The 22,890-nt window shown below is 38.6% G+C and overlaps 1 protein-coding gene across 6 annotated transcripts in view; it reads right to left on the reverse strand.

The window, feature by feature from the left end:
- The window catches only part of gulp1b (GULP PTB domain containing engulfment adaptor 1b), a 120,478-nt gene that overhangs the window by 29,250 nt on the left and 68,338 nt on the right, over positions 1-22,890 (reverse strand). For all 6 annotated transcript variants that reach the window (XR_015493282.1, XR_015493281.1, XM_087256821.1 and 3 more), the window contains exon 2: positions 13,920-14,003. Coding sequence is in view for 4 of the 6 variants with exons in the window: in XM_087256821.1 (XP_087112947.1) it covers positions 13,920-14,003 (84 nt within the window). In the remaining 2 variants the exon portion in view is untranslated. The remainder of the gene's footprint in view (positions 1-13,919; positions 14,004-22,890) is intronic.

Genomic DNA, 22,890 nt, shown 5'->3' on the forward strand with positions numbered 1-22,890 from the left:
GCCCGTCTGGCACCAACAACCATGCCACGTTCAAAGTCACTTAAATCACCTTTCTTACCCATTCTGATGCTCGGTTTGAACTGCAGCAGGTCTATCTGACCATGCCTAAATGCATTAAATTGCTGCCATGTGATTGGCTGATTAGAAATTTGCAATAACAAGTACCTAATAAAGTGGCCGGCGAGTGTCAATGTTCATATTTTAAAGACAGGATGGGGGAAAATGGAATTTAATGCAGTGCTTCTTGTCGAGTCTGAGACCCACTTTGGGTCTCACATTCAGACTCACATCTTATATCTATCAAGCAGTGTAGATCACTGATTATTATAGAAAACAGATCTTAAATGCAGCGATTTTGTAATGAAAAAACAGTTCACCGTTGCATATACCTCATTAATTCATGCACATTAATCTACTGAAAATATGATAATGTCCTAAGCAAAATATAACCATTTGCTTCCATTCTGAAACGGTATTCCTTCTTTGATAACATAACTTTGATGGCTTGAGTGATATGCTAAGCCACGTCTATCCAACCATTAGTTTGCTGCTAGTAAATGATGAGAGAAGTCGCACGAAAATAAAACCCTGCCCACTGCTAAATATCCCTTTCAATTAGAAATGCATCATCATACTCTAATAAAAATCTGCAGCAACTTCCAGTTTTTAGATCTGGAGCTGGCATGTATCACCAGCTGCTCTGCATGTCCTTCTGCTCTCGCTGTTAGAAACGAGCAGCTGAGGACAAATACAGTACTTGAACACACTCCCTGGTCATTTAAAGCAGATAGCGCAGCACATTTCGGCTGTTATTATAGCTCAAATCAGTCAGATTTGATGCAGACTTTGCATTTATATTTTATATTGCACATTTACATTATTTATAATTGATTTCAGCACTGACTCCTGTGTTGTTCCATGTGATTAAAAAGAATGTGTCAGTGCATCTTTTCTGCGCTACAGTACATTGCTATGCAAATATGGCTTTGTCATTCAATGTTTCAGTACATTTATTTATTTTGTGGAAGTGTTACTAACCGATGAGGAAACACGCATGGACAGTGCTTCTACATAATTCATTCATAGAAAGAAAAGCCAGAAATGGGAAATTGATTAATTTGTGCGAAATATTAGCATCATTGACCCATAACAATGTATAAATGTCATTATGTTTGTGTGCTTTTTATACCGTTTCAATTCTAATTTGCAGTGAAGTGGAAAAAATAAATACTTTGAAATGCAAATCAAAGTATTAATAGCAGAAGTGAATAAATAGATTTTCTCTACCAGCAAATATTAATCCGACACCAAATATAAAAGCAAACACTAACCTGCTATAACATCATCACCAATGACTAAAAATCTGCAAAAGACTGATGAAATTGTGAATTGTAGCTCTGACATGGCCATGAGGGTTACAAATGACTGAAAAACAGCTGCGGGTGAAGTACAGGGAGGGCCATTTATATGGATACACCTTAATAAAATGGGAATGGTTGGTGATATTAACGTCTTGTTTGTGGCACATTAGTATATGTGTGGGGGAAACTTTTCAAGATGGATGGTGAAAATGGTGGCCATTTTGAAATCGGCCATTTTGGATACAACTTTTGTTTTTTCAATAGGAAAAGTGTCATTTGACGGATCAAACTTATTGGGAATTTCACAAGAAAAACAATGCTGTGCTTGGTTTTAACTTTTCTTGGTTGTAACTTTATTCTTTTATGAGTTATTTACAAGTTTCTGCCCACTTATAAAATGTGTTCAATGTGCTGCCCATTGTGTTGGATTGTCAATGCAACCCTCTTCTCCCACTCTTCACACACTGATAGCAACACTGCAGGAGAAATGCCAGCACAGGCTTCCAGTATTCGTAGATTCAGGTGCTGCATGTCTTCTATCTTCGTTTCTGTGTGGAGTTTGCCTGTTCTCCCCACGTTTGCGCAGGTTTCCTCCGGGTGCTCCGGTTTTTATTATGTTTCAAAATACAATATATGAACATTTTAATGTAGAAAAATACAATGTGGGTGTCTTAAGGAGCAAAAATACAACATATGGGCTCTTATATGCTGTTGTTTCATCACTCCCAGCGACCTTCTTAATGTGAGGCGAAAGTGCTACCCACTTCGCCACCATGCCTCCCATGTAATAGGTTTACTTACTTTCTTTTAAAGTAAAGTCAACTAATCATTTTAAAAGCAGGTTTACTTATGTTAAGTAAAGTCTTATCACTTTTTACAGTCTGCAGTTTTTTTGTCTCATAATATACTGTACACATTTTAAAATATAATGTGAACTGCCATACAGCTGTTGGAAATACAAATAGGAATGTAGTGTTACAGAGTACACAGTCATCAAAAAGTCCTGAAAGGTATTGAGCATATCAGTTTTCATGAGGGACGCTGGATTGAACACGTTTCAGGTGTAATTATCTGAAAAGGGTTTTCAGGTAGCAAAGAATTCTCCATTAGAACTGGACCTCATAAATCGGATTCTTTCCAAATGAATGACAATCGCTGAAAACTTCAAAGGTGATTATTTATTTTCATCCATAACCAACCTTGCATCTTTACCTTAGAGACCACTTAAAAACACTCAACATCAACAGCGGTCTTATGTATTTCCTCTGATTTTTGAGCTTTAAAGAGTAAGTTCAACCAAAAATGAATGAATTCTGTTATTAATTACTCACTCTCGCATTCTTCCAATTCCCAGGAGACCTTTGTTCATCTCCGAAAAACAAATTAAGATATTTTAGATGAAATTTGAAAGCTCCTTATCCTCCACAGACAGTCCCATGAGTCGGTCGACATAAAGGTGAGTAATTAATAACAGAGTTTTAATTTTTGGGTGAACTAACCCTTAAACAATAACCAGACTCTAAATACAACAAAATATGTTTTTTATGTTTCTCAGCAAGGTGTGTAATCTGAGGATTATACTGCGCTACAGCACTTGAGAAGCACAGCAAGACATGTCCTGAATAAATTAAACCGATTACTCTTGCTTTTATTTATGCCACTTTTTTTTGTCGTGTTTGTTGTCTCTTTCAATTATTTTCATGTGGCAATTAATCAGAGGACATCCTTTAATTAATGTCTTCCTGTAGTTGTCACTGTGGTTTGTTTATTAAATGCTAAAGTCCATGTGCATCATGTTTAATTAGAGCAAAGGGTTTCAAACTGTCCAGGGAAGTCAAGGGCACCAGGGGGTCTACAGAAAAGGTTAGGAATTATCGAAGGAGGCGGGAACTGGCAAATGACAAACACAAACTTTAATCACTAAACGAACAAAAGCAAAAGTAAGCGACAACCCATCACAGACAACTTCTACAATGTTGTACTGTAAAGACAAAACCATTGTAAATGTCCTACACCTCGTCCTCTCTCACCTCGTTTTATTCCTGCATTTAGTCTTCTCTGTTGCTAATTAGCAAGGGTTGGTTCTAAGAGTGTGACATTTAAAAGATTTTAAAGATTTGCTGGACAAAGCTCCCCTTAAAAAAAAAAAAACAGCCAATAGTGTTTTGTTTTATCACAGCTCTGCCAATGGGAGAGTTTAAGCTCAAACACATCAAATGAAAAGCAATTGAGAAGCATCTTGAAGGGGCGGGGCTTGTCATATAGCATTTGATTGGTTAGAAGATTTGGTGAGAAACAACAACGTTAATCCTTTAAGAAAGTTACAAACCGCAAGCTTTACATGGTTTATATCGGTTTTATATCTTCTAAACGTGAATTTTATCACTGTTTTTGAGCACATTAGCTTATATCAAGCTTAGATATGGTAAAACACGAACAATAATTATAGTATCCAATCCATCCTCTGCACTTCAATCACCGTCTGATTCAGCTCAGCTGCCGAAACCGACCCACCGTAGACTACAGCCGGACTGCTGAACGAATCACTGGCACTAACCATCATAGACTTCAAGAACTGTAATCTTCCAGAGTGAGTAAAAGGGCTCGCAAAATGACTCTGGACGTCTCGCACCCAGCACTACTTGTTCAAACTGTTACCATCTGGTCGGCGCTTCAGAGCACCAAGCACAAAAACAGCCTGAGACAGGAAAAGTTTCTTTCCTCAGGCCATATACCTCATGAACAGTTAAATATTCCCCTACTGTGCAATAAACGTGCAACACTTTCTCATACCCACTTGTACACAGCACCATATATCAATATACAATGCAATACTTTCTCCATACACATTTGTACACAGAAGCGTATAACCTGTATCCATACCAAATCTGTACATACAATTCAACATCCAGATTTTTTGACTAACTGCATCTCTGTTTAATGTTTATTGTATTGATTTTTTCCATTTTTATTTTGTGTTGTCACTTTATGTACACTGGAAGCTTCTGTAGCCAAAACAAATTCCTTGTGTGTGGGAAGCACACTTGGCAATAAAACTGATTCTAATAACGACTAAAAAACTTTATTTTAATTTCATGGGACCTTTAATTTGTATTTTGCATGGTGCCTTGCAACTTGTGAAAGTGAGGTTTAACAAGAAAGAGAAGTGATGTGAGTTTGGACTGCTGTTGTGTGCTCTTGTGTTGAAAGTTTTACAGTAAGCCTCTTATTTATGACAGACCTCCTTGAGGGTTCCCGCTGGATCTTCCGGGACCTCGGCCAATGTCTGTATTACTTATATGATCAGGGACGACCCTGATCTGACAGCGGTATTTTTTTTCATCCACATCCGGCTGACTGACATGCCGTGCTTTATTTCCTATCGCCATGTGTAGGTGTTGATGAAGAGCTCCTCCTTGTTCTTTCCATTCTCTCTTGAGCTGGGGGTGAAATTGTGGGTTGATGAATTGGCACAGGGAGACCTCTGTGGTCAGCGCACACCGCCGTGATCTACACCTGACTCAGCAAGCAATGGCTTTGAAAAAAAAAGTAAAGAAAAAACTGAGCAAATAAACAGTGGGAAGCAAAGAGAGAGAGAGGCAGGATGAAAGATTAAGGGACGGAGAAGGAGACCAAGTGAGACAGCGAGCAAGAAAGATGGCCCTATGAGTGTGAAACTGCGATGCAGACTAAAAAAAAAAACCTAAACAATAATATAATGAAGCTGACAAGCTGTCCAATGCAGTGCCAAAGAGGAGACAGCTCTCTCACTGTTTATTTGACACCTTTATAAGGCAGGCTCTTCAGCATTCACCACCACGCAGGTGCAAACACACACACACACACACACTTTAATCAGATGAACTCTCGCACCGCACACCAATTAATGCTCAACACAGAGAGAGGACGAGAGTTCAGACATATCCTGCTGCAGTAATGTCATGAGGATATTAGAAAACGACACTGTCTGCTTATAGATTTGGATAGCACAGTTTCAGCTGTCAGTACTTGCAAAACTTTAATGATGGCAGTTTCTCAATATGCGTTCTTCAGCGATCTTGCGTTCTCGTGTTACATCATCATCAACTTCCAAAGTTCAGTTCCAATACTCAAGCCCACAAGAACGGAGGACGTGGAAACTTCCTGGATGTGTTCTTGATATCGAGGATGCACCGATGCAGACTTGAGTACCGAACTCGCTGTAGAAGTCTCAGAACTCATTGCGACTAGAGGTGGGAAGAGCAGCATTTTATAAAGATTTCAAAGAGTTTGCCCTTAGCTGATGATTGATTATAAAGTGTGTCCCGGGAGAGAGCCCTGAGCTTGTGAGATCTTTGAGCCCTGGGCTCCTCCCTGTTGCAGGGCGAGAGGGGAGTCTGAGTTCAGGTAGGTCTCGAGAACTCCCCTGCTTGATAAATGTAGATTATTAATAGCTATGGAGAGTGTTTGCTGAAATCAACGCTTGTCTATGATGTCGATTTAGTTTTGTTCATTTACATATGTTACATGTTTTTGGTCTGTGGGAGGAAACCGGAGAGCACGGGGAAAACCCACACAAACATGGGGAGAACATGCAAACTCCTCACAGAAATGCCGACTTGGCTAGATCTGAGCCAGCGACATTCTTGCTGTGAGGTAATAATGCTAACCATTGGGCCTTCGTGCTGCCCTGACAAGGAAAGGGGAGGAGTAGGAGTGGATGGGGGATTCTTCAAGACGAAGATGGCTAAGGTAAGATTTCGGAATCGTCTGATTAGTGAATCATGCGCTAGCTAATGAGGACCAGCTGCTATCAATCATAAGCGCGTGCTCCTCTCGAAATTAGTTTATAAATAAACTTTACTGATTATTAAAGTTTAAAGATAGAACTTATTTATCTCAGGAGTTTTCCTAAATGAATCGGCGAATATAAACATCACCATGAAAATCTTAATAAAGGAATAAACATATTAAGGGTGTTTATTTGCTGAAATTCATATTGAAGTCTGTTTTATTTATATTGTGCAACTTATATTTTTTAAGTCTTCATTTATAGTATATATTTTGAAAAGTGGAAAAACAATAAATCGTTGTATGAATGCTGTAATGTTTAAATCATTTTGGTTAAAAATGCATGAGAGTCATGTGACCATCAGGAAAAACCAGGTAAGAACGCAACATCTCATTTCTCACAGGACGCGATCTCTGTTCTCGCAGTCTCCTGAGTTTGTTCTTCTGAGTTGGTCTAGCAAGCCCGGTCCTCACAAGAACGCAAGTCTGAACTGCGTTCTTGGAATTGAAAAACAGCCGATAACTATAAAGTTTTAATAATCATTCTGATTTAGAGAGAATATGAAGTCTGTGATGATATAAGGACACTAAATACACTTTAAAAAATTCTAGGTTGTTTTAACTCAAATTTAGGTCAAATATGGACCAACTAACAGTTGGGTCAAATTTATATATAAAAAAATGTCTCCATATTTGACCTAAATTTGAGTAGAAAAAATGAAATTATAAAACTTAATTTTTTTACATATAATTTTGAAGTTTTAACACTTTTACAGTTTCAAATCAACTTTACAACGCAGGCTCATTCTAAAAAAGTGTTGCCAAATACATTTCTGGAGAGTGCCAAATACATCCCAGCTACGTTTTTTGCAGTTTTTGTTTTCACAAATCCACCAGAGGCCGCTGTGTACACTTTTTGAGATCTCAATTAGCTCTCTCGACTGCCAATTGCACCTGCTGTTCTTGTGTACATCCACCAGAGGCCGTTGTTGACATTTTTAGAATTTACCACATTCTCACTCTGTTATTTACTTGTTTATTTTATTTTTTGGCCTCTGATTTTGTCTTACTCACTTTCTGCAACCATTCTTTGTCAGACTTGAACCCCGTCGTTGTGGTCAACTCCTTACTGCGTCTACAGTTGTTTTAGGTTATGTGCATTCCTTTGGTGTTGTGTGTTTCTATTATTTGCAACCAAGGCTACCCAGGATTTGTGAAAACAAAAACTGCAGGAAGATGTAGTCCACATATTTGTCAGTTCTCAAAAATGTAACCCTGGGCACATTTTCTCAATGAGCCGTATTGATAAATTTGCAATATTTATAACAATGCTTGTTTTTGCAGGCATCCCAAATGAAAAAAATAAATAAATCAAGATATTAACACATCAAATATACTATGATAACCTCAATAGTCTGCTGATAATGCTATGAGACTGTAGTATGGCCTCAAAACGCAGAGCTATGAAGAGAAAACACATTCCAAGGACAAAAAATATAAGTCTACTTACAAAACTGCTGAGTCATGCGACCTCTAAAATTAATCTAGGTCGTTTAAATGTTTTTAAATATTATAACGAGTGATTGAAACCACAACAGTGCAATTAACAGGTTCATGTAGCTCATTGGTCTTTGAACTCAAAAAATAATGAACGAGGTGCAAAGGAAACAGGTCCATTTTTAGCTTTACCCTTTGCTTTTCCCTGTACCTCGCTGAGCTATGAAAAGGTTACAGCACCGCAGGACATCTCTGTCCAAAGCTCAGGCCTAAAAGGTCATTTTGTTATGCTCCCACCGATTAGCTGTCAGTTTAAACACAAATAATCATAAATGGTATGCATTGGGAACAAGCGGTGAAAAGCAACAGCATAGATGAGGCCACTTAACATGTATTTATTTAGGTGATAAAAAATGGCTAAAGCTATTAGCATGCGATGCTTATTTATCAGGTGAACATGACTGCAAATTCAACCTTTTGCTGATGAGTTGTATGACTGATTCAGGTTTGCCTAAAATAAAGGTCATACTTATAGTGGCAAAACAGACTGTTTCACCAAGCTATGTCTGCTGATCAACCTGGTCTGACGGTTTTTGATTGTTTTGGTCAGTCTGGAAGATAGCTTAATACTTATTTTCTAAAATGACTCTCAATCCAAGAGGGTGAGTTGCTTCAAAAAAGTAATTAATTACTAATTACATCATTATGATTCATAAAACTTTCTAATTATATTGTATGAGAAGTAACTTAATTACCTGATAAGTAGTTTAAATAATTGGCTCGATAATACAGCTCAATGCATAAACAATATAAATTAAACTCTTTTTTATTATATCAATATGAGTCAAACAGAACTCTTAGTTAAAAAAAAAAAGTAAAAAATAATGAAACATTAGGTTCATTCATTTTCTTTTCGGCTTTGTCCCTTTATTAATCTGGGGTCATCACAGTGGAATGAACTGCCAACTTATCCAGCATATGTTTTAAGCTGCGGATGTCCTTCCAGCCGCAACCCTGGGAAGCACCCTTACACACTTATTCACACACATACTGTACACTACGGCCAATTTAGCTTATTTAATTCACCTAAGTGCAAACTCCACACAGAAATGCCAAATGACGCAGCCGGGACTCGACCCAGCGACTTTGTTGCTGTGAGGCGATCGTGCTACGCACTGCGCCATCATGACACCTAAAACATTCTGTCTTTAAAACAAAACAATGTTTCATATAGTTGCACCATATTTGGCACCATCGTTACTTACAAATGCGCAATTGCTTGACAAATCTAATCGTGTTTATTAAATAGTAGGTTATTATGCAAAATATAATAATAATTAAATAAATAAATTACTAATTACACCCAGTACTGCTCCTATAGGTTTAAACCTGATTTATACTTCTGCGTCAGGTGACCGGCGTAACATACGGCGCATGCAACGCACGTGGCTGTGCATTTATACTTCTGCGCGCTTTCTCTGTCGGTCTGCACTAACACTTCTGAAACGCTAGTTGGCAGTGAGGTGTAAATGTTCCTCTGTGTCGAGCTTCTTCGCTGCTTTTTTGCTTTTCCTGAACACTTCTGGGATGTACAAGTGGCTCAAACTAGCTCATTTTGAGGCAGGAACCATCGGACGTGCAACAACTTTAACTATGAGGTAAACACAAAACAAAACTTTCCATCCGGAGCTCCTTCACGGGACTCCACGCTTGTAAACAATCACTCACGCCATTCGCGCGGCTTTCGGTCCCGCCCAGACTCGTCAGCGCTACCAAGCTGACCAATCACAGAGCTTACGCTACACGTCGTTGCGACGGCGACGGCCACGGCGAAGGGCTATGCGTCAGTGCCGTAGCATATGCCGGCGTTTGACGCAGAAGTATAAATCAGCCTTAAGAATGCTATAATAAGTGTAAAAACATCAGTATCATAATTAATGATGAGTGTGATTTGGGGACTGTGAATGTAAATGTTTTTCCATCAGTACTCAGACATTTTCGTGGGTGCTTGAGCCCTTGAAGCAATGACTTGGTATGGAGGAAAGCACTTGGCAAAATGTAGCCATTTTGAATTGGCAAGGGAAACAATGAAAGACAAAATTGCAATGTGGCATCCATCGTTTCATTAGGAAGTTCTTATCATACAGTAGCTGTTAAAGTGGTGGAAGCCAATAACGGATGCAGTATATATGCATATTAATTAGGGTGTATATAAAAACAAAACTAAGAAATCGGCTTGCTAATTCTGACTTCACATGAAGCAGCTTCCGGGTGCAAACGCGTTATCAAACTGTACTGGGAGGCTCAACAAATGGTAATAATAACGTTTACAAAATGCTGTAATACTTTCTAAAATCATGATCACTATATATATATATATATATATATATATATATATATATATTATATATACGTGTATTAACAAGCAATCAAATAGAAAAACGTTCTTCATTAGCCATGTTTCCATACAAAGATGTGATTTGTGTTTGCAAATGTGTTCACAAAACTGGAATATCGCATAAAAGATTTGAGAATAAAGCAATGTTTCCATGCAAGTTTCAATTCAACAAGTCCAAAAGAACTAAATCATAATTTCCTGATAAACTGGCGCCAAATATTAAAAGAAAAATGGAAGTTGCTGCATTAGGAGAGGTTCCTTTTTTCGTATATAAAAACTTACTTGCATCTCAGAACACGTAGACCAAACCCAATTAAGAAAACAAGGAAATTTCATGTAAACATCTAGATTTTTTTTTATTTGGTGAAATAGTGAAAAACTTTCATGTTGAAAAAGGCTAGTATTCAAAATAAATATGTATCAGCTGCTACCTATGTGGCCAACAATAATAGGATGTAATACATAATGACCAAATGAAAATGTGAGTAACAAATTACAAGACAACAAAGCAGTATTTTTTTTATACCTAAGCATTGTCACACTGGTTACATGATTTTAATCGATAAAGCTACATCCTCATGACCATGACATGTACCATTCACAAATAGACCTGTTTACGTCTTGTATTGACCCCAGCATGTATAATGGCAGTTGTTTTCAGTTGGAGCGCTCAACAGATGTTGTCCTCTTCGCAAAGTACCCTTCAAGGGCCCAATAATAAAGTTTGGAATTCATCCTGGAACTTTGATAAAGAAAAAACTTGACTCGCCAAAAACTTAACTCTGATTTCCAACTGAACTACAATCACTTAATGTTTGCATAAACATGGATGAATTCTTTAACACGTTCAGAACTTTAATGTACAGGGGAAGCATGAATCATTCAAAGTCACAGTTTGTCTATTTATATCCAAACATCTTCAATATTCCTTTTGAACCATTTTGTCATTACCGAGGTGCATTCATGCAACAGAACTGTTTACACACAACAAAACATCCCTCGGTGACTGTAAAGGTCAATAAATATAAATTCTCACGTAATTTCTAGATCGTTAAGCAGCATTATCGCCTTCTGTGGAGGAGAATCGTGTGCAAGGGTGTCTGTTTGGGCTTAGACGTTAATTTCAGCCAACGAGCAGGTCCCAACTGAGAGAGCTATGAAATATTCAAGGCAACCTACTACTGCAGTGTCTGTGGCTGGAGATAAACTCGCCAAAGGTTGGCTTTGACCACGCCAGCAGGTCCAGAGGCTTTTCTGTCACGCCATTAATAAAACATCAAGCCAGAAGGTACACTTTCTGTAACAACTAGGCTCACCTATGTCACCTACGAATGCAGGTCCATCCGCAGTGTTCATGTTAAGCAAAAAAATGTGTGTTAGGGATTTTTGGCATCAGAAGCAAGAAAGAAAGCAGAGATGAGTGCCAGAAATGAAGCTATAAAAACATGATATGAGGGGGTGAAACCTATTTTAGCACATTTTAACACAGTTTTGACATGGCTCTGTAATGTATTTGTTGATTTTAAAAGGGAATTATAACTCTTAGGAACTAAATCGATAAAGCAATTAAATGTGATTTTAATACACCTGTAGCTTGTCAGACTGCACAAATGTTATCCCCATGTCACACTGTAAGATCCCAGTTGTCATGATGCCAGACTGAACAACAACAAAGAAATCAGAATTGCATTCTGTGCTACTATTGGTTCTTGGTCACGCTACATCAGGCCTGGCGCTACGAGGGGGGCAAAGGGGGGCATTGCCCCCCTAAGAAAGAATTTGTGCCCCCCTAAGTATTCATAAAGGATTATTCACTAAAAACTGAAAATTATTTCTGTCATTAATTACTAACACTCCCGTCATTCCAACCCTCAGAACACACATTTCGATATTTTAAAATATGTGAAATAGCAATTAAATTCTGAACATTGTGAGATTAAAGCTAGACCTATAGTCCAGAGATCTGGTCCCCGCGTCAGGTCAGGTGCGCCCGTATATAGCCTTTAAAACATGCACACGGAGACGCACTCAACTCACACGGGAGAAAACTGGACTAGTGGGTGACATGAGACGAGCAGCTTAATTCATTACATGTTTTGGTTTACTAATTCTTAAAACACAACGCTTGAGTTCTAAAAAAAAATTAATTAAATTTAAGGTTAAATTAAATTAATTAACTGCCATTCATTTTCACATTAGTTTTTGGGAATATGTAGCCTATTTTAGCCAATATGTAGCCGTTTTTATTAAAAAACGTTTCAGTAAAAAGATATAGTTCACTGTATACTCACAGCAGGCTACACTATGAATATTATTTTAATTTATTCATTAATATTATTATTAATATTATTACAATTAAGCTAAAATTGACAAAATGCAGAACCTTTTGAATGTTTGCTTTCATTTTGACATTGCTAAAAAGCGCACTTTTACAGGTGTGTAAAGAAACATCCCATTATGCAGCAGCAGTCAAGTTAGAAGACTTAAAAAATGCCTTTTGCGTTTAAAGATGATCGGCCTGCGAAGTCAAGTCTGCAGTGGCATGAATGAAATAGGTATATAGTGCGTGAGTAAGAGAATTTACCGAGAAACTTCTCACATGCGCTGCAGGTATTGAATGATAATCTTTTAAAAATATGTCATTTAGTCTAAACTGCTATTTGCTCATGCAAAATTAAACACCATAAAATATATTGTAGACATATTTTAAGAGCTTAAATACAGTTATCATATCAATTTTGTTTGACTTGTAGTTCATGGCCCTACAAAATGAAAATAACCTGAAAACAAGTTATTAAAATAGGCTTAATAAATAAATAAAATGATGGGTAGGCCTACAACCTAATGGTTTATGATGGCATTTTTACAATTGCCAACCGGACAATATGACGGAAAAAAACTAATTTATGATAGCCTAAGATAAATCTTTATTTTTACCTTTAAAATGATTAAAGAAGTTTTATAGCCTATAGAGTTGCGTGTTATCCATGCCAAAATTTTACAAATTTTCACGGTAATATCTGAGAATTTAGTTTTTTAGGTATTTTTCTGGCTACACTAATTACTTTAAATATTTTTTTCAATGACATTAGACTGTAACATTTAGCTTTTTCCTCACACTGATTTTTGTTTGCTAATAGGCTATGTGAAGCGTGATGACTCGGTTATGCTGATTTCACTATATTTTTTTACCGGTTGTACGAATAGTCTGACCGTAGGTTAGCTTGCATGTGTGGGCATAATTTGACGTCTTTACCTAAAACTTTAAACATTCATAGGCCTGCTATTTAAAATAAAACGGAAATGAGGAGAATAACATATAATTTAAAGCACTCATTTGGCACTGAAGCCATGATCCATGCATTAATAAACGATATCATTGCATTCCCGTCAATTAATAAAATCAGTAATAGCGAAACTGTGCATACTATTATAACTATTAAAAAGTATATGACTGCCTTAGGCCAGTAACTTAGGCAGTAATGCAAAGTATAATAAATGTGAATAAATAGTCTAAATGAAAGGAACAAGAGAGAAAAAAATCAGTCATTAGGTCTAGTGCCTTCCTATAGATTTAAAATGCCCCCTTAGTTATGACATAGCGCCGGGCCTGTGCACAGGAAAGTGCCTGAATCTTCTGACACTGCCAGAACTTCCTCAGATGTAAAATCTGATTGCAACAGACATAGTATTAGCCTAGGATTTCAGGAAACTTTTAAGGATTTCCAAACTTTTTCTCAGATGATCAAATCGTAGCTGAAAATTAGGGATGCACGATATATCGGCAGCCATATCAATATCTGCCGATAAATGCTATTTTTATGTTAGTGTTATTGGTCCGATGTGAAAATTAGGCCGATAGGACTAGGCAGGAACAATTTACATACGCTTACCCTTTCTCCTGTTGAAAGCCCTGTTCATTCTGCAGAGTTTGAGAAGTGCCTGTAAGCTGAGGGCAGACTCTAATGTGAGGCCACCTGAAGAACAAACACAGAAAAACAGAATGTGTTTATATGTGCTATATGTTTATATGTGCACCAATAATGTGGTTAAAGGGATAGTTCACCCCTAAATGAAAATCCTGTCATCATTTGACACTTGTTTCAAAACAGCCATTGACTTACATTGGATTTTTGTTCAAAAGATGGATGTCAACGGCTCCTTTTTTCCAACATTCGTCAGAATATCTTGTTTTGTTTTCAACAGAAGAAATAGTTGAGATCAATTTGGAAATTGTGAAGAACTTTTCTTATTGGTGTGAACTAAACCTTTATTTAAAGTAAAGACTCTTTTTACAGCAAGATGTTTACATGGAAAGGGTGGATAGAAAACATAGTTTAATCCAGTTAGTCTACTACATGTATGAACTTTATTGCATTCGTTAGAGGTTTTTACTTGTGAGCAGAAGTAGAATATAATAAGCAAGTAGCTCCAAGAACTCTTTTGTGTTCCAAAAAACCTTGAGATTAGAGTGTGCATTTACTACAGACAACATGACCAGGGACAGACGAGTCTTCGCTGAGGCTATCTTCCAGCCTCCACCGCGGTGACTGAAGTTCTGCACAAGACTTTTGGCCAGCGGAGAAATTAAAATGGTCGTGCTCAACTGAGTCTGGTTCTCTCAAGGTTTTTTTTCTTCACTCCTATCAGGTGAACTTTTTTCCCCTTTCCGCTGTCGCCACTGGCTCGCATGGTTCAGGATTGGAGCTATGCATCGATGAATTTGCTCTTCAGTGTTTGAACTCTCAGTAATGATTTTAATAGAGGTGTGAACCTACACTAGTCTCACGGTTCGGTTCGGTTACGATTATCATGCCATCGATTCGGTTCAATTCGATATTTCGGTGCATCACGGTGCATTGACGGTGCTTTCCATACACAGTTTCATATTTTCTTCACAGCAGCATTTCTTGTATTAAAATGTATGAATATATTTATATTTATATACTATTTGTAATACAATTTTGTCATTTAATACAAACAGTCAGATATATAAACTGTAACTTTAAACAAAACAGGCATTTAACAAATAATATAAACAAATATAAATATCCAGCTCAATTTCTGATCCGTGTCTAGTTCTCTTACACCCCTTTGATTGGTCACACCCTCAAAAAAAATACGGTTGCAATTGGCTCTTGCGCGCTGCATTTCTTCACAGATGAGTGATGCTGATAAGCGGCAGGGGCGATCTCACAGCTGATGTATGATAGACTCGATGGAGAAAACTCTGCAGACATGCGCTCGTTTCTGTATGGAAAAGTAACGCTGTAAAACAGCCGAGAAGAGAAGAAAAGCCATGCCAGCAGGTCAACTGGGCCACTGTGTGTGTGTGTGAGAAAGAGAGAGAGAGAGAGAGAGAGAGAGAGAGAGAGACAGAGCGCGCGCGCGTGCGAGAGAGAGAGAAATAGAGTAGGCTACTTTCATTCTCTCGATCTCAGTGAAATAGGAGCTATTGTTGTATATGTCAGTGAAAGACTGATCCAGCAAACACACACAGTGAAATTGTGCAAAGTTTATGAGTTTTAAGTAGTTAAAGCACTGTAAATACTCGCGATCGCCTCCCTCGCGACAGAGCGCATATGAGGTAAATGACGTCAGTAATAACCGGTTATGATTATTACTGAACCGATACCGAATTGTTCGCGTCTGCATCACAGTGCACCGAAAAAACTATTATTTTTGAAACCCCTAGATTTTAAATCACACTGAACTGAGCTAAACTGAACTGAACTGAACTTAAACACTAAAAACTGAACTACACTGTTCCAGTTACTATGACCATTTATGTGAAGCTGCTTTGACACAATCTACATTGTAAAAGCGCTATTCAAATAAAGCTGAATTGAATTGAATGACGCTTTTAAGTAGCGCTGATGACTCTGATGGTAAATAGAAAATATGTTGTAAACGCACACCACCATCTGACACAGAATTTTTATTTAATTGGGCGAGCCACCCAGATATATTAAAGGCCGCCCAAGTATATTTGGTGCCTACTATTTTTACTATTATCATTCTTTACACTTTATTTGTATCTGCCCAATAGGCAAACATCCGCGATTGATTAACTAGTGGAAAATCTTCTCTCACTCTACACGCTTCTTACCCGTTGTGTGTGCTGGAGAACTGCTAACACTCTCACAGACTCGAGCGTTCTGCAGAGACCCACAGAAACCACAGAGACGCGGCTTTTTGGGACTCAAAATGCATCCGTCAGGGGTTTCTAAGGCTGTATTTACACTGCATGGTTCGAGTGACTCAATTCCGCAAAAATCACATGGATTCTGATTTACTCAAATTAGATTCAGGCCTTGTTCGTATGTGAAAATTTATTCCTGCCCACGTGTCTGCAGTGTAAGCAGGTAGATCAGATTTTCACCTGTCAATGCAAGTCACGCGTCATTGAAAACCATAGCGAATGATGTCAACTCTGATGCTTTCATTTCAGAACAGACTTTAGCAGAGTCCCAAGCCTTAAATCTAATACACGGGGACTAAAAAAGCTTTTATATTGTCATATGGCACAAGTATTTAAGCATGTTAATGAGACAGACAGAAAGAGAGAGAGAGAGAAGAGAGAGAGAGAGAGAGCTCAATATCCGCTACCTAATGCCTAGTTCAGACTGCGTGATTTTAGCCCCGATTTTGGCTCGCCGACAGGTTTTGAGAAATCGCCAACAAATGCATGAAATCACAGGCAAATCGGTGCTCGTGCACGTGAGTGACAATCGCACAGTATGAACTATCAAAGACGCGATCTGAGAGAATCGCCGATGAGTCGCCGATGCCTGCGAGATATGTGGCATGCTAAATATCTGGAGCTGTCGGCGATTCAAATCATGCTGTGTGAATTGAGTTTTGACTAAAAATAACATCATCGATCGCCTACAGCCAATGAGAGAGCGGTATTCACTCGTGTGTGTGTGTGTGTGTGTGTGTATACCTGCTGCAGGCCAGCAGGAGGCTGGGGGAGAAGTTTAAAGCGCTCTTTTTCGGTTTATTTGGACCCACAAATTGGAGGAAAAACTAGTGGAGGTTTGACAGGACTCAGGAGCAACCGTGTCTGTTTGACGTTTCATACAGAAAGAAATTAGTTTATTATCAACGTTGAGGAGAAATGGCTAATTCCCTTTAAAATCAGGTGAGCAAATATGTACATTTTCTAACCCATTAAAGCCTTCTTTCTCATTATGTTGTTAATAACAAAAGATATACTACGTGTTTTTGGCTGTAAGATGTAGTTTGGACGAACTTGTCGGCGATTCCTATAGTACAGTAATGCAATGTGAAAGTCCCTGTCGCCGATCCATCTTGCAGTGTAAACAAAGCAGCGACGAAACGCTAGCCCAGGTCATGCTGTGTGAAAACATCTGTGACACGACTACTTTGAAAATCATGCAGTCTGAACTCGGCATAACAAATATATTATAAAACTAATGCATAGATCACTTGCATAAATCACACCATGGACATGACATTAAGATGCCTACTGATTTAAAAAGATCTAGATTAAAAGAAGTTGACCAAATGAGAACTTTTCTGTCATAAACTATAGTAAAACAGCTTGTCAAAAACAATAAAAAAACAAAACCCTGCAATTAGATTAAATACAGGAATGGAGAAAAGGTCTCTCTTTAATTGTCAGCTGTTAGTCAGCGCCCGCTCTTTTTTTCCTAGTCAATGCGACTTTGCCATGTGCTGTGTAAATGCAGACAATCTGATACGAGTCACTTTTAAAAGATGATGCAAGCAGGTCATCAAAAAAATCAGATACAGTCACAAAGTCAGAATTTGACCATCAAGATCTGCAGTTACTGATGATGAAATTCAGCTAGCTGATGTCAACTTTGATCTTCTAAAATGTCTGGGATTTTGGTTTTGCTTTCTAAAGTTGTCCTTAATTGTATGCGTTTTTGCATTACATTTTAATTTTAGCCCTAATTTACCTTCGCTTGGCTTCACAGCTGAGAGTGCGTGAACGGCCACAAGTTGAGAGAAACATTAAATAATTAATTTTTAATTAATTATTTTTCAGATTAAGTTTTCTATATACTCAGACAGAATGAAATTACACCTAAACTGGCTGCAAAATACTGTATTTGTACACCGTTAGAAATGGTTAATTAACTGATTTGCCTTATTTAAATATTTATTCTTGAAATTATTAGAGATATTTTCTGTATTTGTTCCTTTATGTCATTTAGTTCTATTTTTTACAATTTGATGATGTTGATATACTACATATTTTATAGAAATATCTAACATGCTTTGGGAATACTGTTCAAAATGTCATCAGCAGGTGCACATGGCTCATGAAGAGATTACAAGTAAAACAAATAGTGTATTTATTTTTTTTCAGCAGTCTTTTTCATAAACCTAAAAGTGTATAACAGTGTCATAATCGCTTTAAATATTGTTAAAAATCACTTTTTTTGTTGCATGTAGGTAACTATGTGCTGTGGGTAAAAGGTGTGTTTCAGCCTGGCTACCACTGCAAGTATATTTCTTCTGAAGTCACATGGAATGTTTTGACATTTTTTTGAACTTCTCTGGACATTGAATGTCTCGGGACTGTTGCTGTCTTGGTCAGACAGCTCTCATATTTAATCTAAATTATTATATTATATAGATTTACGTTCTGAAGATGAACAAAGGACATGGATGTGACTGGAATGACACAAGGGTGAGTGATTAATAACATAATTTTCATTTTTGGGTGTACTAGCCCTTTAAGATCAGTGCATTTACGTTCAGTGCATTTATCCAGTAGGCGAGAGCAGGGTCATTTCAGCCTCTCATTTCTAAGCAACCACAAGCAAAAAAAAAAAACATTTAAAAAAAACATAAAAACCAACTCCTCTTGCTGAGCAATGGGAAAGATTCAAAAATGGGTCCTTAATCGAGAAATAGGCCATTAAAAAAGTGGACACTGTGTAATAAAGTTGGAAACTTTATTTGCGGAATTAACACAATGTTAAGTAGTAGTTAAACTGGAGTTTTGTTCTTTATTGCAACAATATTTTGCTTGTAATTATTAGACAGCAAGAAAATTGGCCTATAGAGTTGTACGTTTTAGATCTAAAGTAATCATTCCCAGGGTTGCACCACATCCTGAAATGTATGTGCATATTTTAGTCGGGCACATTATGCTCATGCCCTTGCTTTAACGATTCCTCAAGTAAAACTGGCTCAGATCACCCCATCTCCCCTAGAAATCACAAATGCCTCGGCGAATTAAACCAGCTCAAAGCCAAATAAATCAGAGCTGTCATTTTCCACAACACTGATGGAGAAAGCAACAAAAAAAGTGCAACAATAAAGTTAAAAGACGTTTCGAGACACAAACCACCACATATTTACTGTAGTAACAGTAACATCTGCATCCCAGCTCATGCTGCTCTCAATATGCATTTCTAAGACACAAAAGTTTTTCATTACGATTTTATTATATATATATATTTTTTTTTTTACAAAAGCATTTATCAGTGATACATTTTTAAATAAAAATCCAATTAACTTACCACGAGCAATACTTACCTCAAATTTATGTTGTTATGTATGGTTAGAAAGGCTATTTAAATGAGCTATTAACCCTCTGTATGGCACATGAGAAATTGGTGCCCCTCAGTGACCATTCCAGATCTTTGCCCTGAGGAGATAGCAGATTCAATTCCAGGTAGGGTGAAACCGCAAGTACCGAGTTACTGAGATTACAAAATAGCAATTACCACTGCACCCTTGAGCAACACACTTAACCCCAGGGAGTGTTTGCTACTGCTAGACACGCCAATTAGTGTCGTATATGTCACTTACACTTTAAGTAATGAATGACAGTCCTGTGCAGAGCTGACTAAAAATATATCTGCTTAAAAGCATGCTGGAATAGACTTTGCCGAATGTACAAACTGGATTTCTGTGGTTCAGAATATAGCCGGCTTTAGTCATATTGATGACGTCAATTCGTATTTTTGGTTGTGAAGTGTTTGGATGATGGTGAGTCGATGAGTGAGATGACACAGAAGTGCACAAGATCAAAGCCTCAAAGGAACATTGAGGCTGAGGATGTCAGAAACGCTGAGCCAAACAGACTGAATATCAAAAAAAGTAAATTCCTCAGGGCTGATCCTTTTGCATCAGTACAAACACACCTCAGAGACCCCACGTGCAGCAAAACACAGCATATGTCATAACTTTGTGGCTAAAACAACAAACACAGTCTCTTTTTGACTGTGTTGAACATAAAAGTAATATTTTTTACTGTTTATTGACAAAATCGAACAAAAATAGGTTGAAAATAGGTTGATAAATTTTAGGTTGTTTAAAATAATTATTAATTCATCCCACTATTAAGGCTCATACAGTGTTAAATTGAAGAATATGCATTTAAAGATGCAGTCATGCAATATCAATATAGCAATAGGCCCCGTTTACACTGCCAGTTAAATGTGACACAGATTGTATGTATGGGGTCAGAGGCGCTCTTCTGATGCTGCGTTCACACCAGATGCGGAACGCGCATCAAGCGCGAGTGATTTACATGTTAAGTCAATGCAAACGCGCGAGTAGACATCCTGCGTTTCACTCGAATCTCTCGAGTTCGAAAATCTGAACTTCAGCGGACATTCACGCCGCGTTAACTAATTAGAAGCTTGCTCTTGTGGGGGCGTGATTGTGACGTAGAACCTGTTGATGGTGTCCCAGGGGAAATCCTCCAGGCGACACCGACAACAAGTCATCAAACTGGGCTTGGCTCAGTCAGAAGCACCGTTGAAAGCCTCCGTGATCCAGGTTTAGTTTCTGGAGGAGTTTGTGAGCTCACAGAGCTGGATGCACCTCTGAAAGCATGTAGTGGACTCAGACACGGTTCTAAACGTATCAACGCTGTTTTTCAGCCTTTATAAAGTACATAAACACTGTTATTTTCTTCATAAAATCCATGTTAGCCTTTTAGCAACGAAGCTACAGTCACCGGGCAGACAGAAGCCCTGCCCATCACATGAATCCGCGTCTGTTCTGAAGTAAATTTGACACACGAATGAAGCAGATTTGACGTGCGAATGAAGCGGGGTTTGACGCGCGAATGAAGCGAGTAAACTCAAATGTTCACGCGGCTATTTATGTGCGAATAGCGCGATTTATCCGCGTGTTCTGCGTCTGGAGTGAACACAGCATAAGGGCTGTCTCATCCATGTATGAACAGAGTAGGAGTCTGGTTCGCATTGCCGGCAATTAGTCAGACTTGTTCCCAGTGCATGCTGGGCTTCGGCAGGGCTGTCTTTTGTCACCAATTCCATATATAAATTTTATGGAAATTATTTCAAAGCGCAGCCTTGGGTTGGAGGGGGTCTGGTTTTTACCTCTGTTATTCACAGGCGATGTTGTTCTGTTGGCTTCATCGAACATGGACCTTCAGCATGCGCTGGGGCAGTTTGCTGCCAAGTGTGATGCGACTTGGAATAAGAATCAGCATCTCTGAGTCCAAGACCATGGTGCTCCACTGGAAAAAGGTGGTTTGCCATCTCCAGGTAGGAGGAAAGTCCTTACCCCAGGTGGAGGAGTTCAAGTAACTTGGAATTTTGTTCTCGAGTGAGGAAAGGATGCACTCTTATGGATAGGTTAAGGAGCTCTGTCACCCGAGGGTAGCTTGGAGTAGAGCTGCTGCTCCTCCACATTGAGAGAAGTCAGTTGAGGTGGCTCGGGCGTCTGTTTCAGATGCCTCCTGGACGCCTACCTAGGGAGGTGTTCCAGGCATGTCCCACAGCAAGGGGGCCTCGGGTAAGACCCAGGACACGCTGGAGGGACACTCGGCTGGTCTGGGATCGCCTCAGGATCCCTCTGGAGTAGCTGGATGAAGTGTCTGGGGAGAGGGATGTCTGGGGTTCTCTCCTAAGACTGCTGCCCCCGCGACCCAGCTCCAGGAAAGCGGTAGAAAATGAGTGAATGAATGACTAAATCAGATATGTGATTATCATGTAAACTGGCAGATCGAATTTATTGAGGCATTCCATTTTGTACGTCATTAAACTTGCGACAATGTGGTAGTTCTCCACGGTTTACAACAACAACAAAGGAAATATGGAGGAGAGTGGTCAGTTGTCAATGGCAGAAGTTACCTGCCTTCTTGCCCTGTGGGTGAATGGTGAAGGACACCATATTTAAACAATAGATGCAAGCTGCAATGATGGCCCTTTCCCTCTTCCTCCACCTCCACCTCAAAATCATTTTAAAGTTAGGCGAACTTCGCAGAGCTAAAAGCAAGACCACTAGCCATTGTGGCTAGTGTGGAGCGGATGCTAGGACCCGCAATTACGCATGCGCAACGTTGTAAACACATGAATCAGATATGGGTTACCATTAAAAGAACGTGTAAACAGACAGGCAAAAAAAATCTGATATAGGCAACAAATTGGAATAGGGCATCAAGACCTGACAGTGTAAACGTGACCTACATCATTCTATCATGTCCTATTTAACTTGTAACTTGTAAGCTGGGAATTTTATCAAGTGCTTCAACTTGTACCACTTGACTGCTGTATCACCCGACTGCTGCAGATTCATTTAGGCCCAATCCCAAATCTACCCCTTAGCCCTTCCCCTTCCTCCTTGTTTTGTGCGTTCACGTGAAGGGGTAGGGATTTCCCAATTCTCATTAGTTTGAAGGCGTTGGGCTAAGGGGAAGGGCTAGATATCCCTTCGAACGAGATTTTTCAGAACCACACTCGAAACCAAGGGGTAAGAAAATTTCCCAGAATACACCAGCCACAACAGCGGCATGGCTGCACCTGGAAGTCAGGAGATCTACAAATTTTGTCATTACTATGATTTATTTTTTTTACAACTAACAAGCATATTTTTTAATAC

This window comes from Danio rerio, chromosome 6 (assembly GCF_052040795.2).
Source record: "Danio rerio strain M-AB ecotype USA chromosome 6, GRCz13ab, whole genome shotgun sequence".
NCBI classification, from domain to species: domain Eukaryota; kingdom Metazoa; phylum Chordata; class Actinopteri; order Cypriniformes; family Danionidae; genus Danio; species Danio rerio.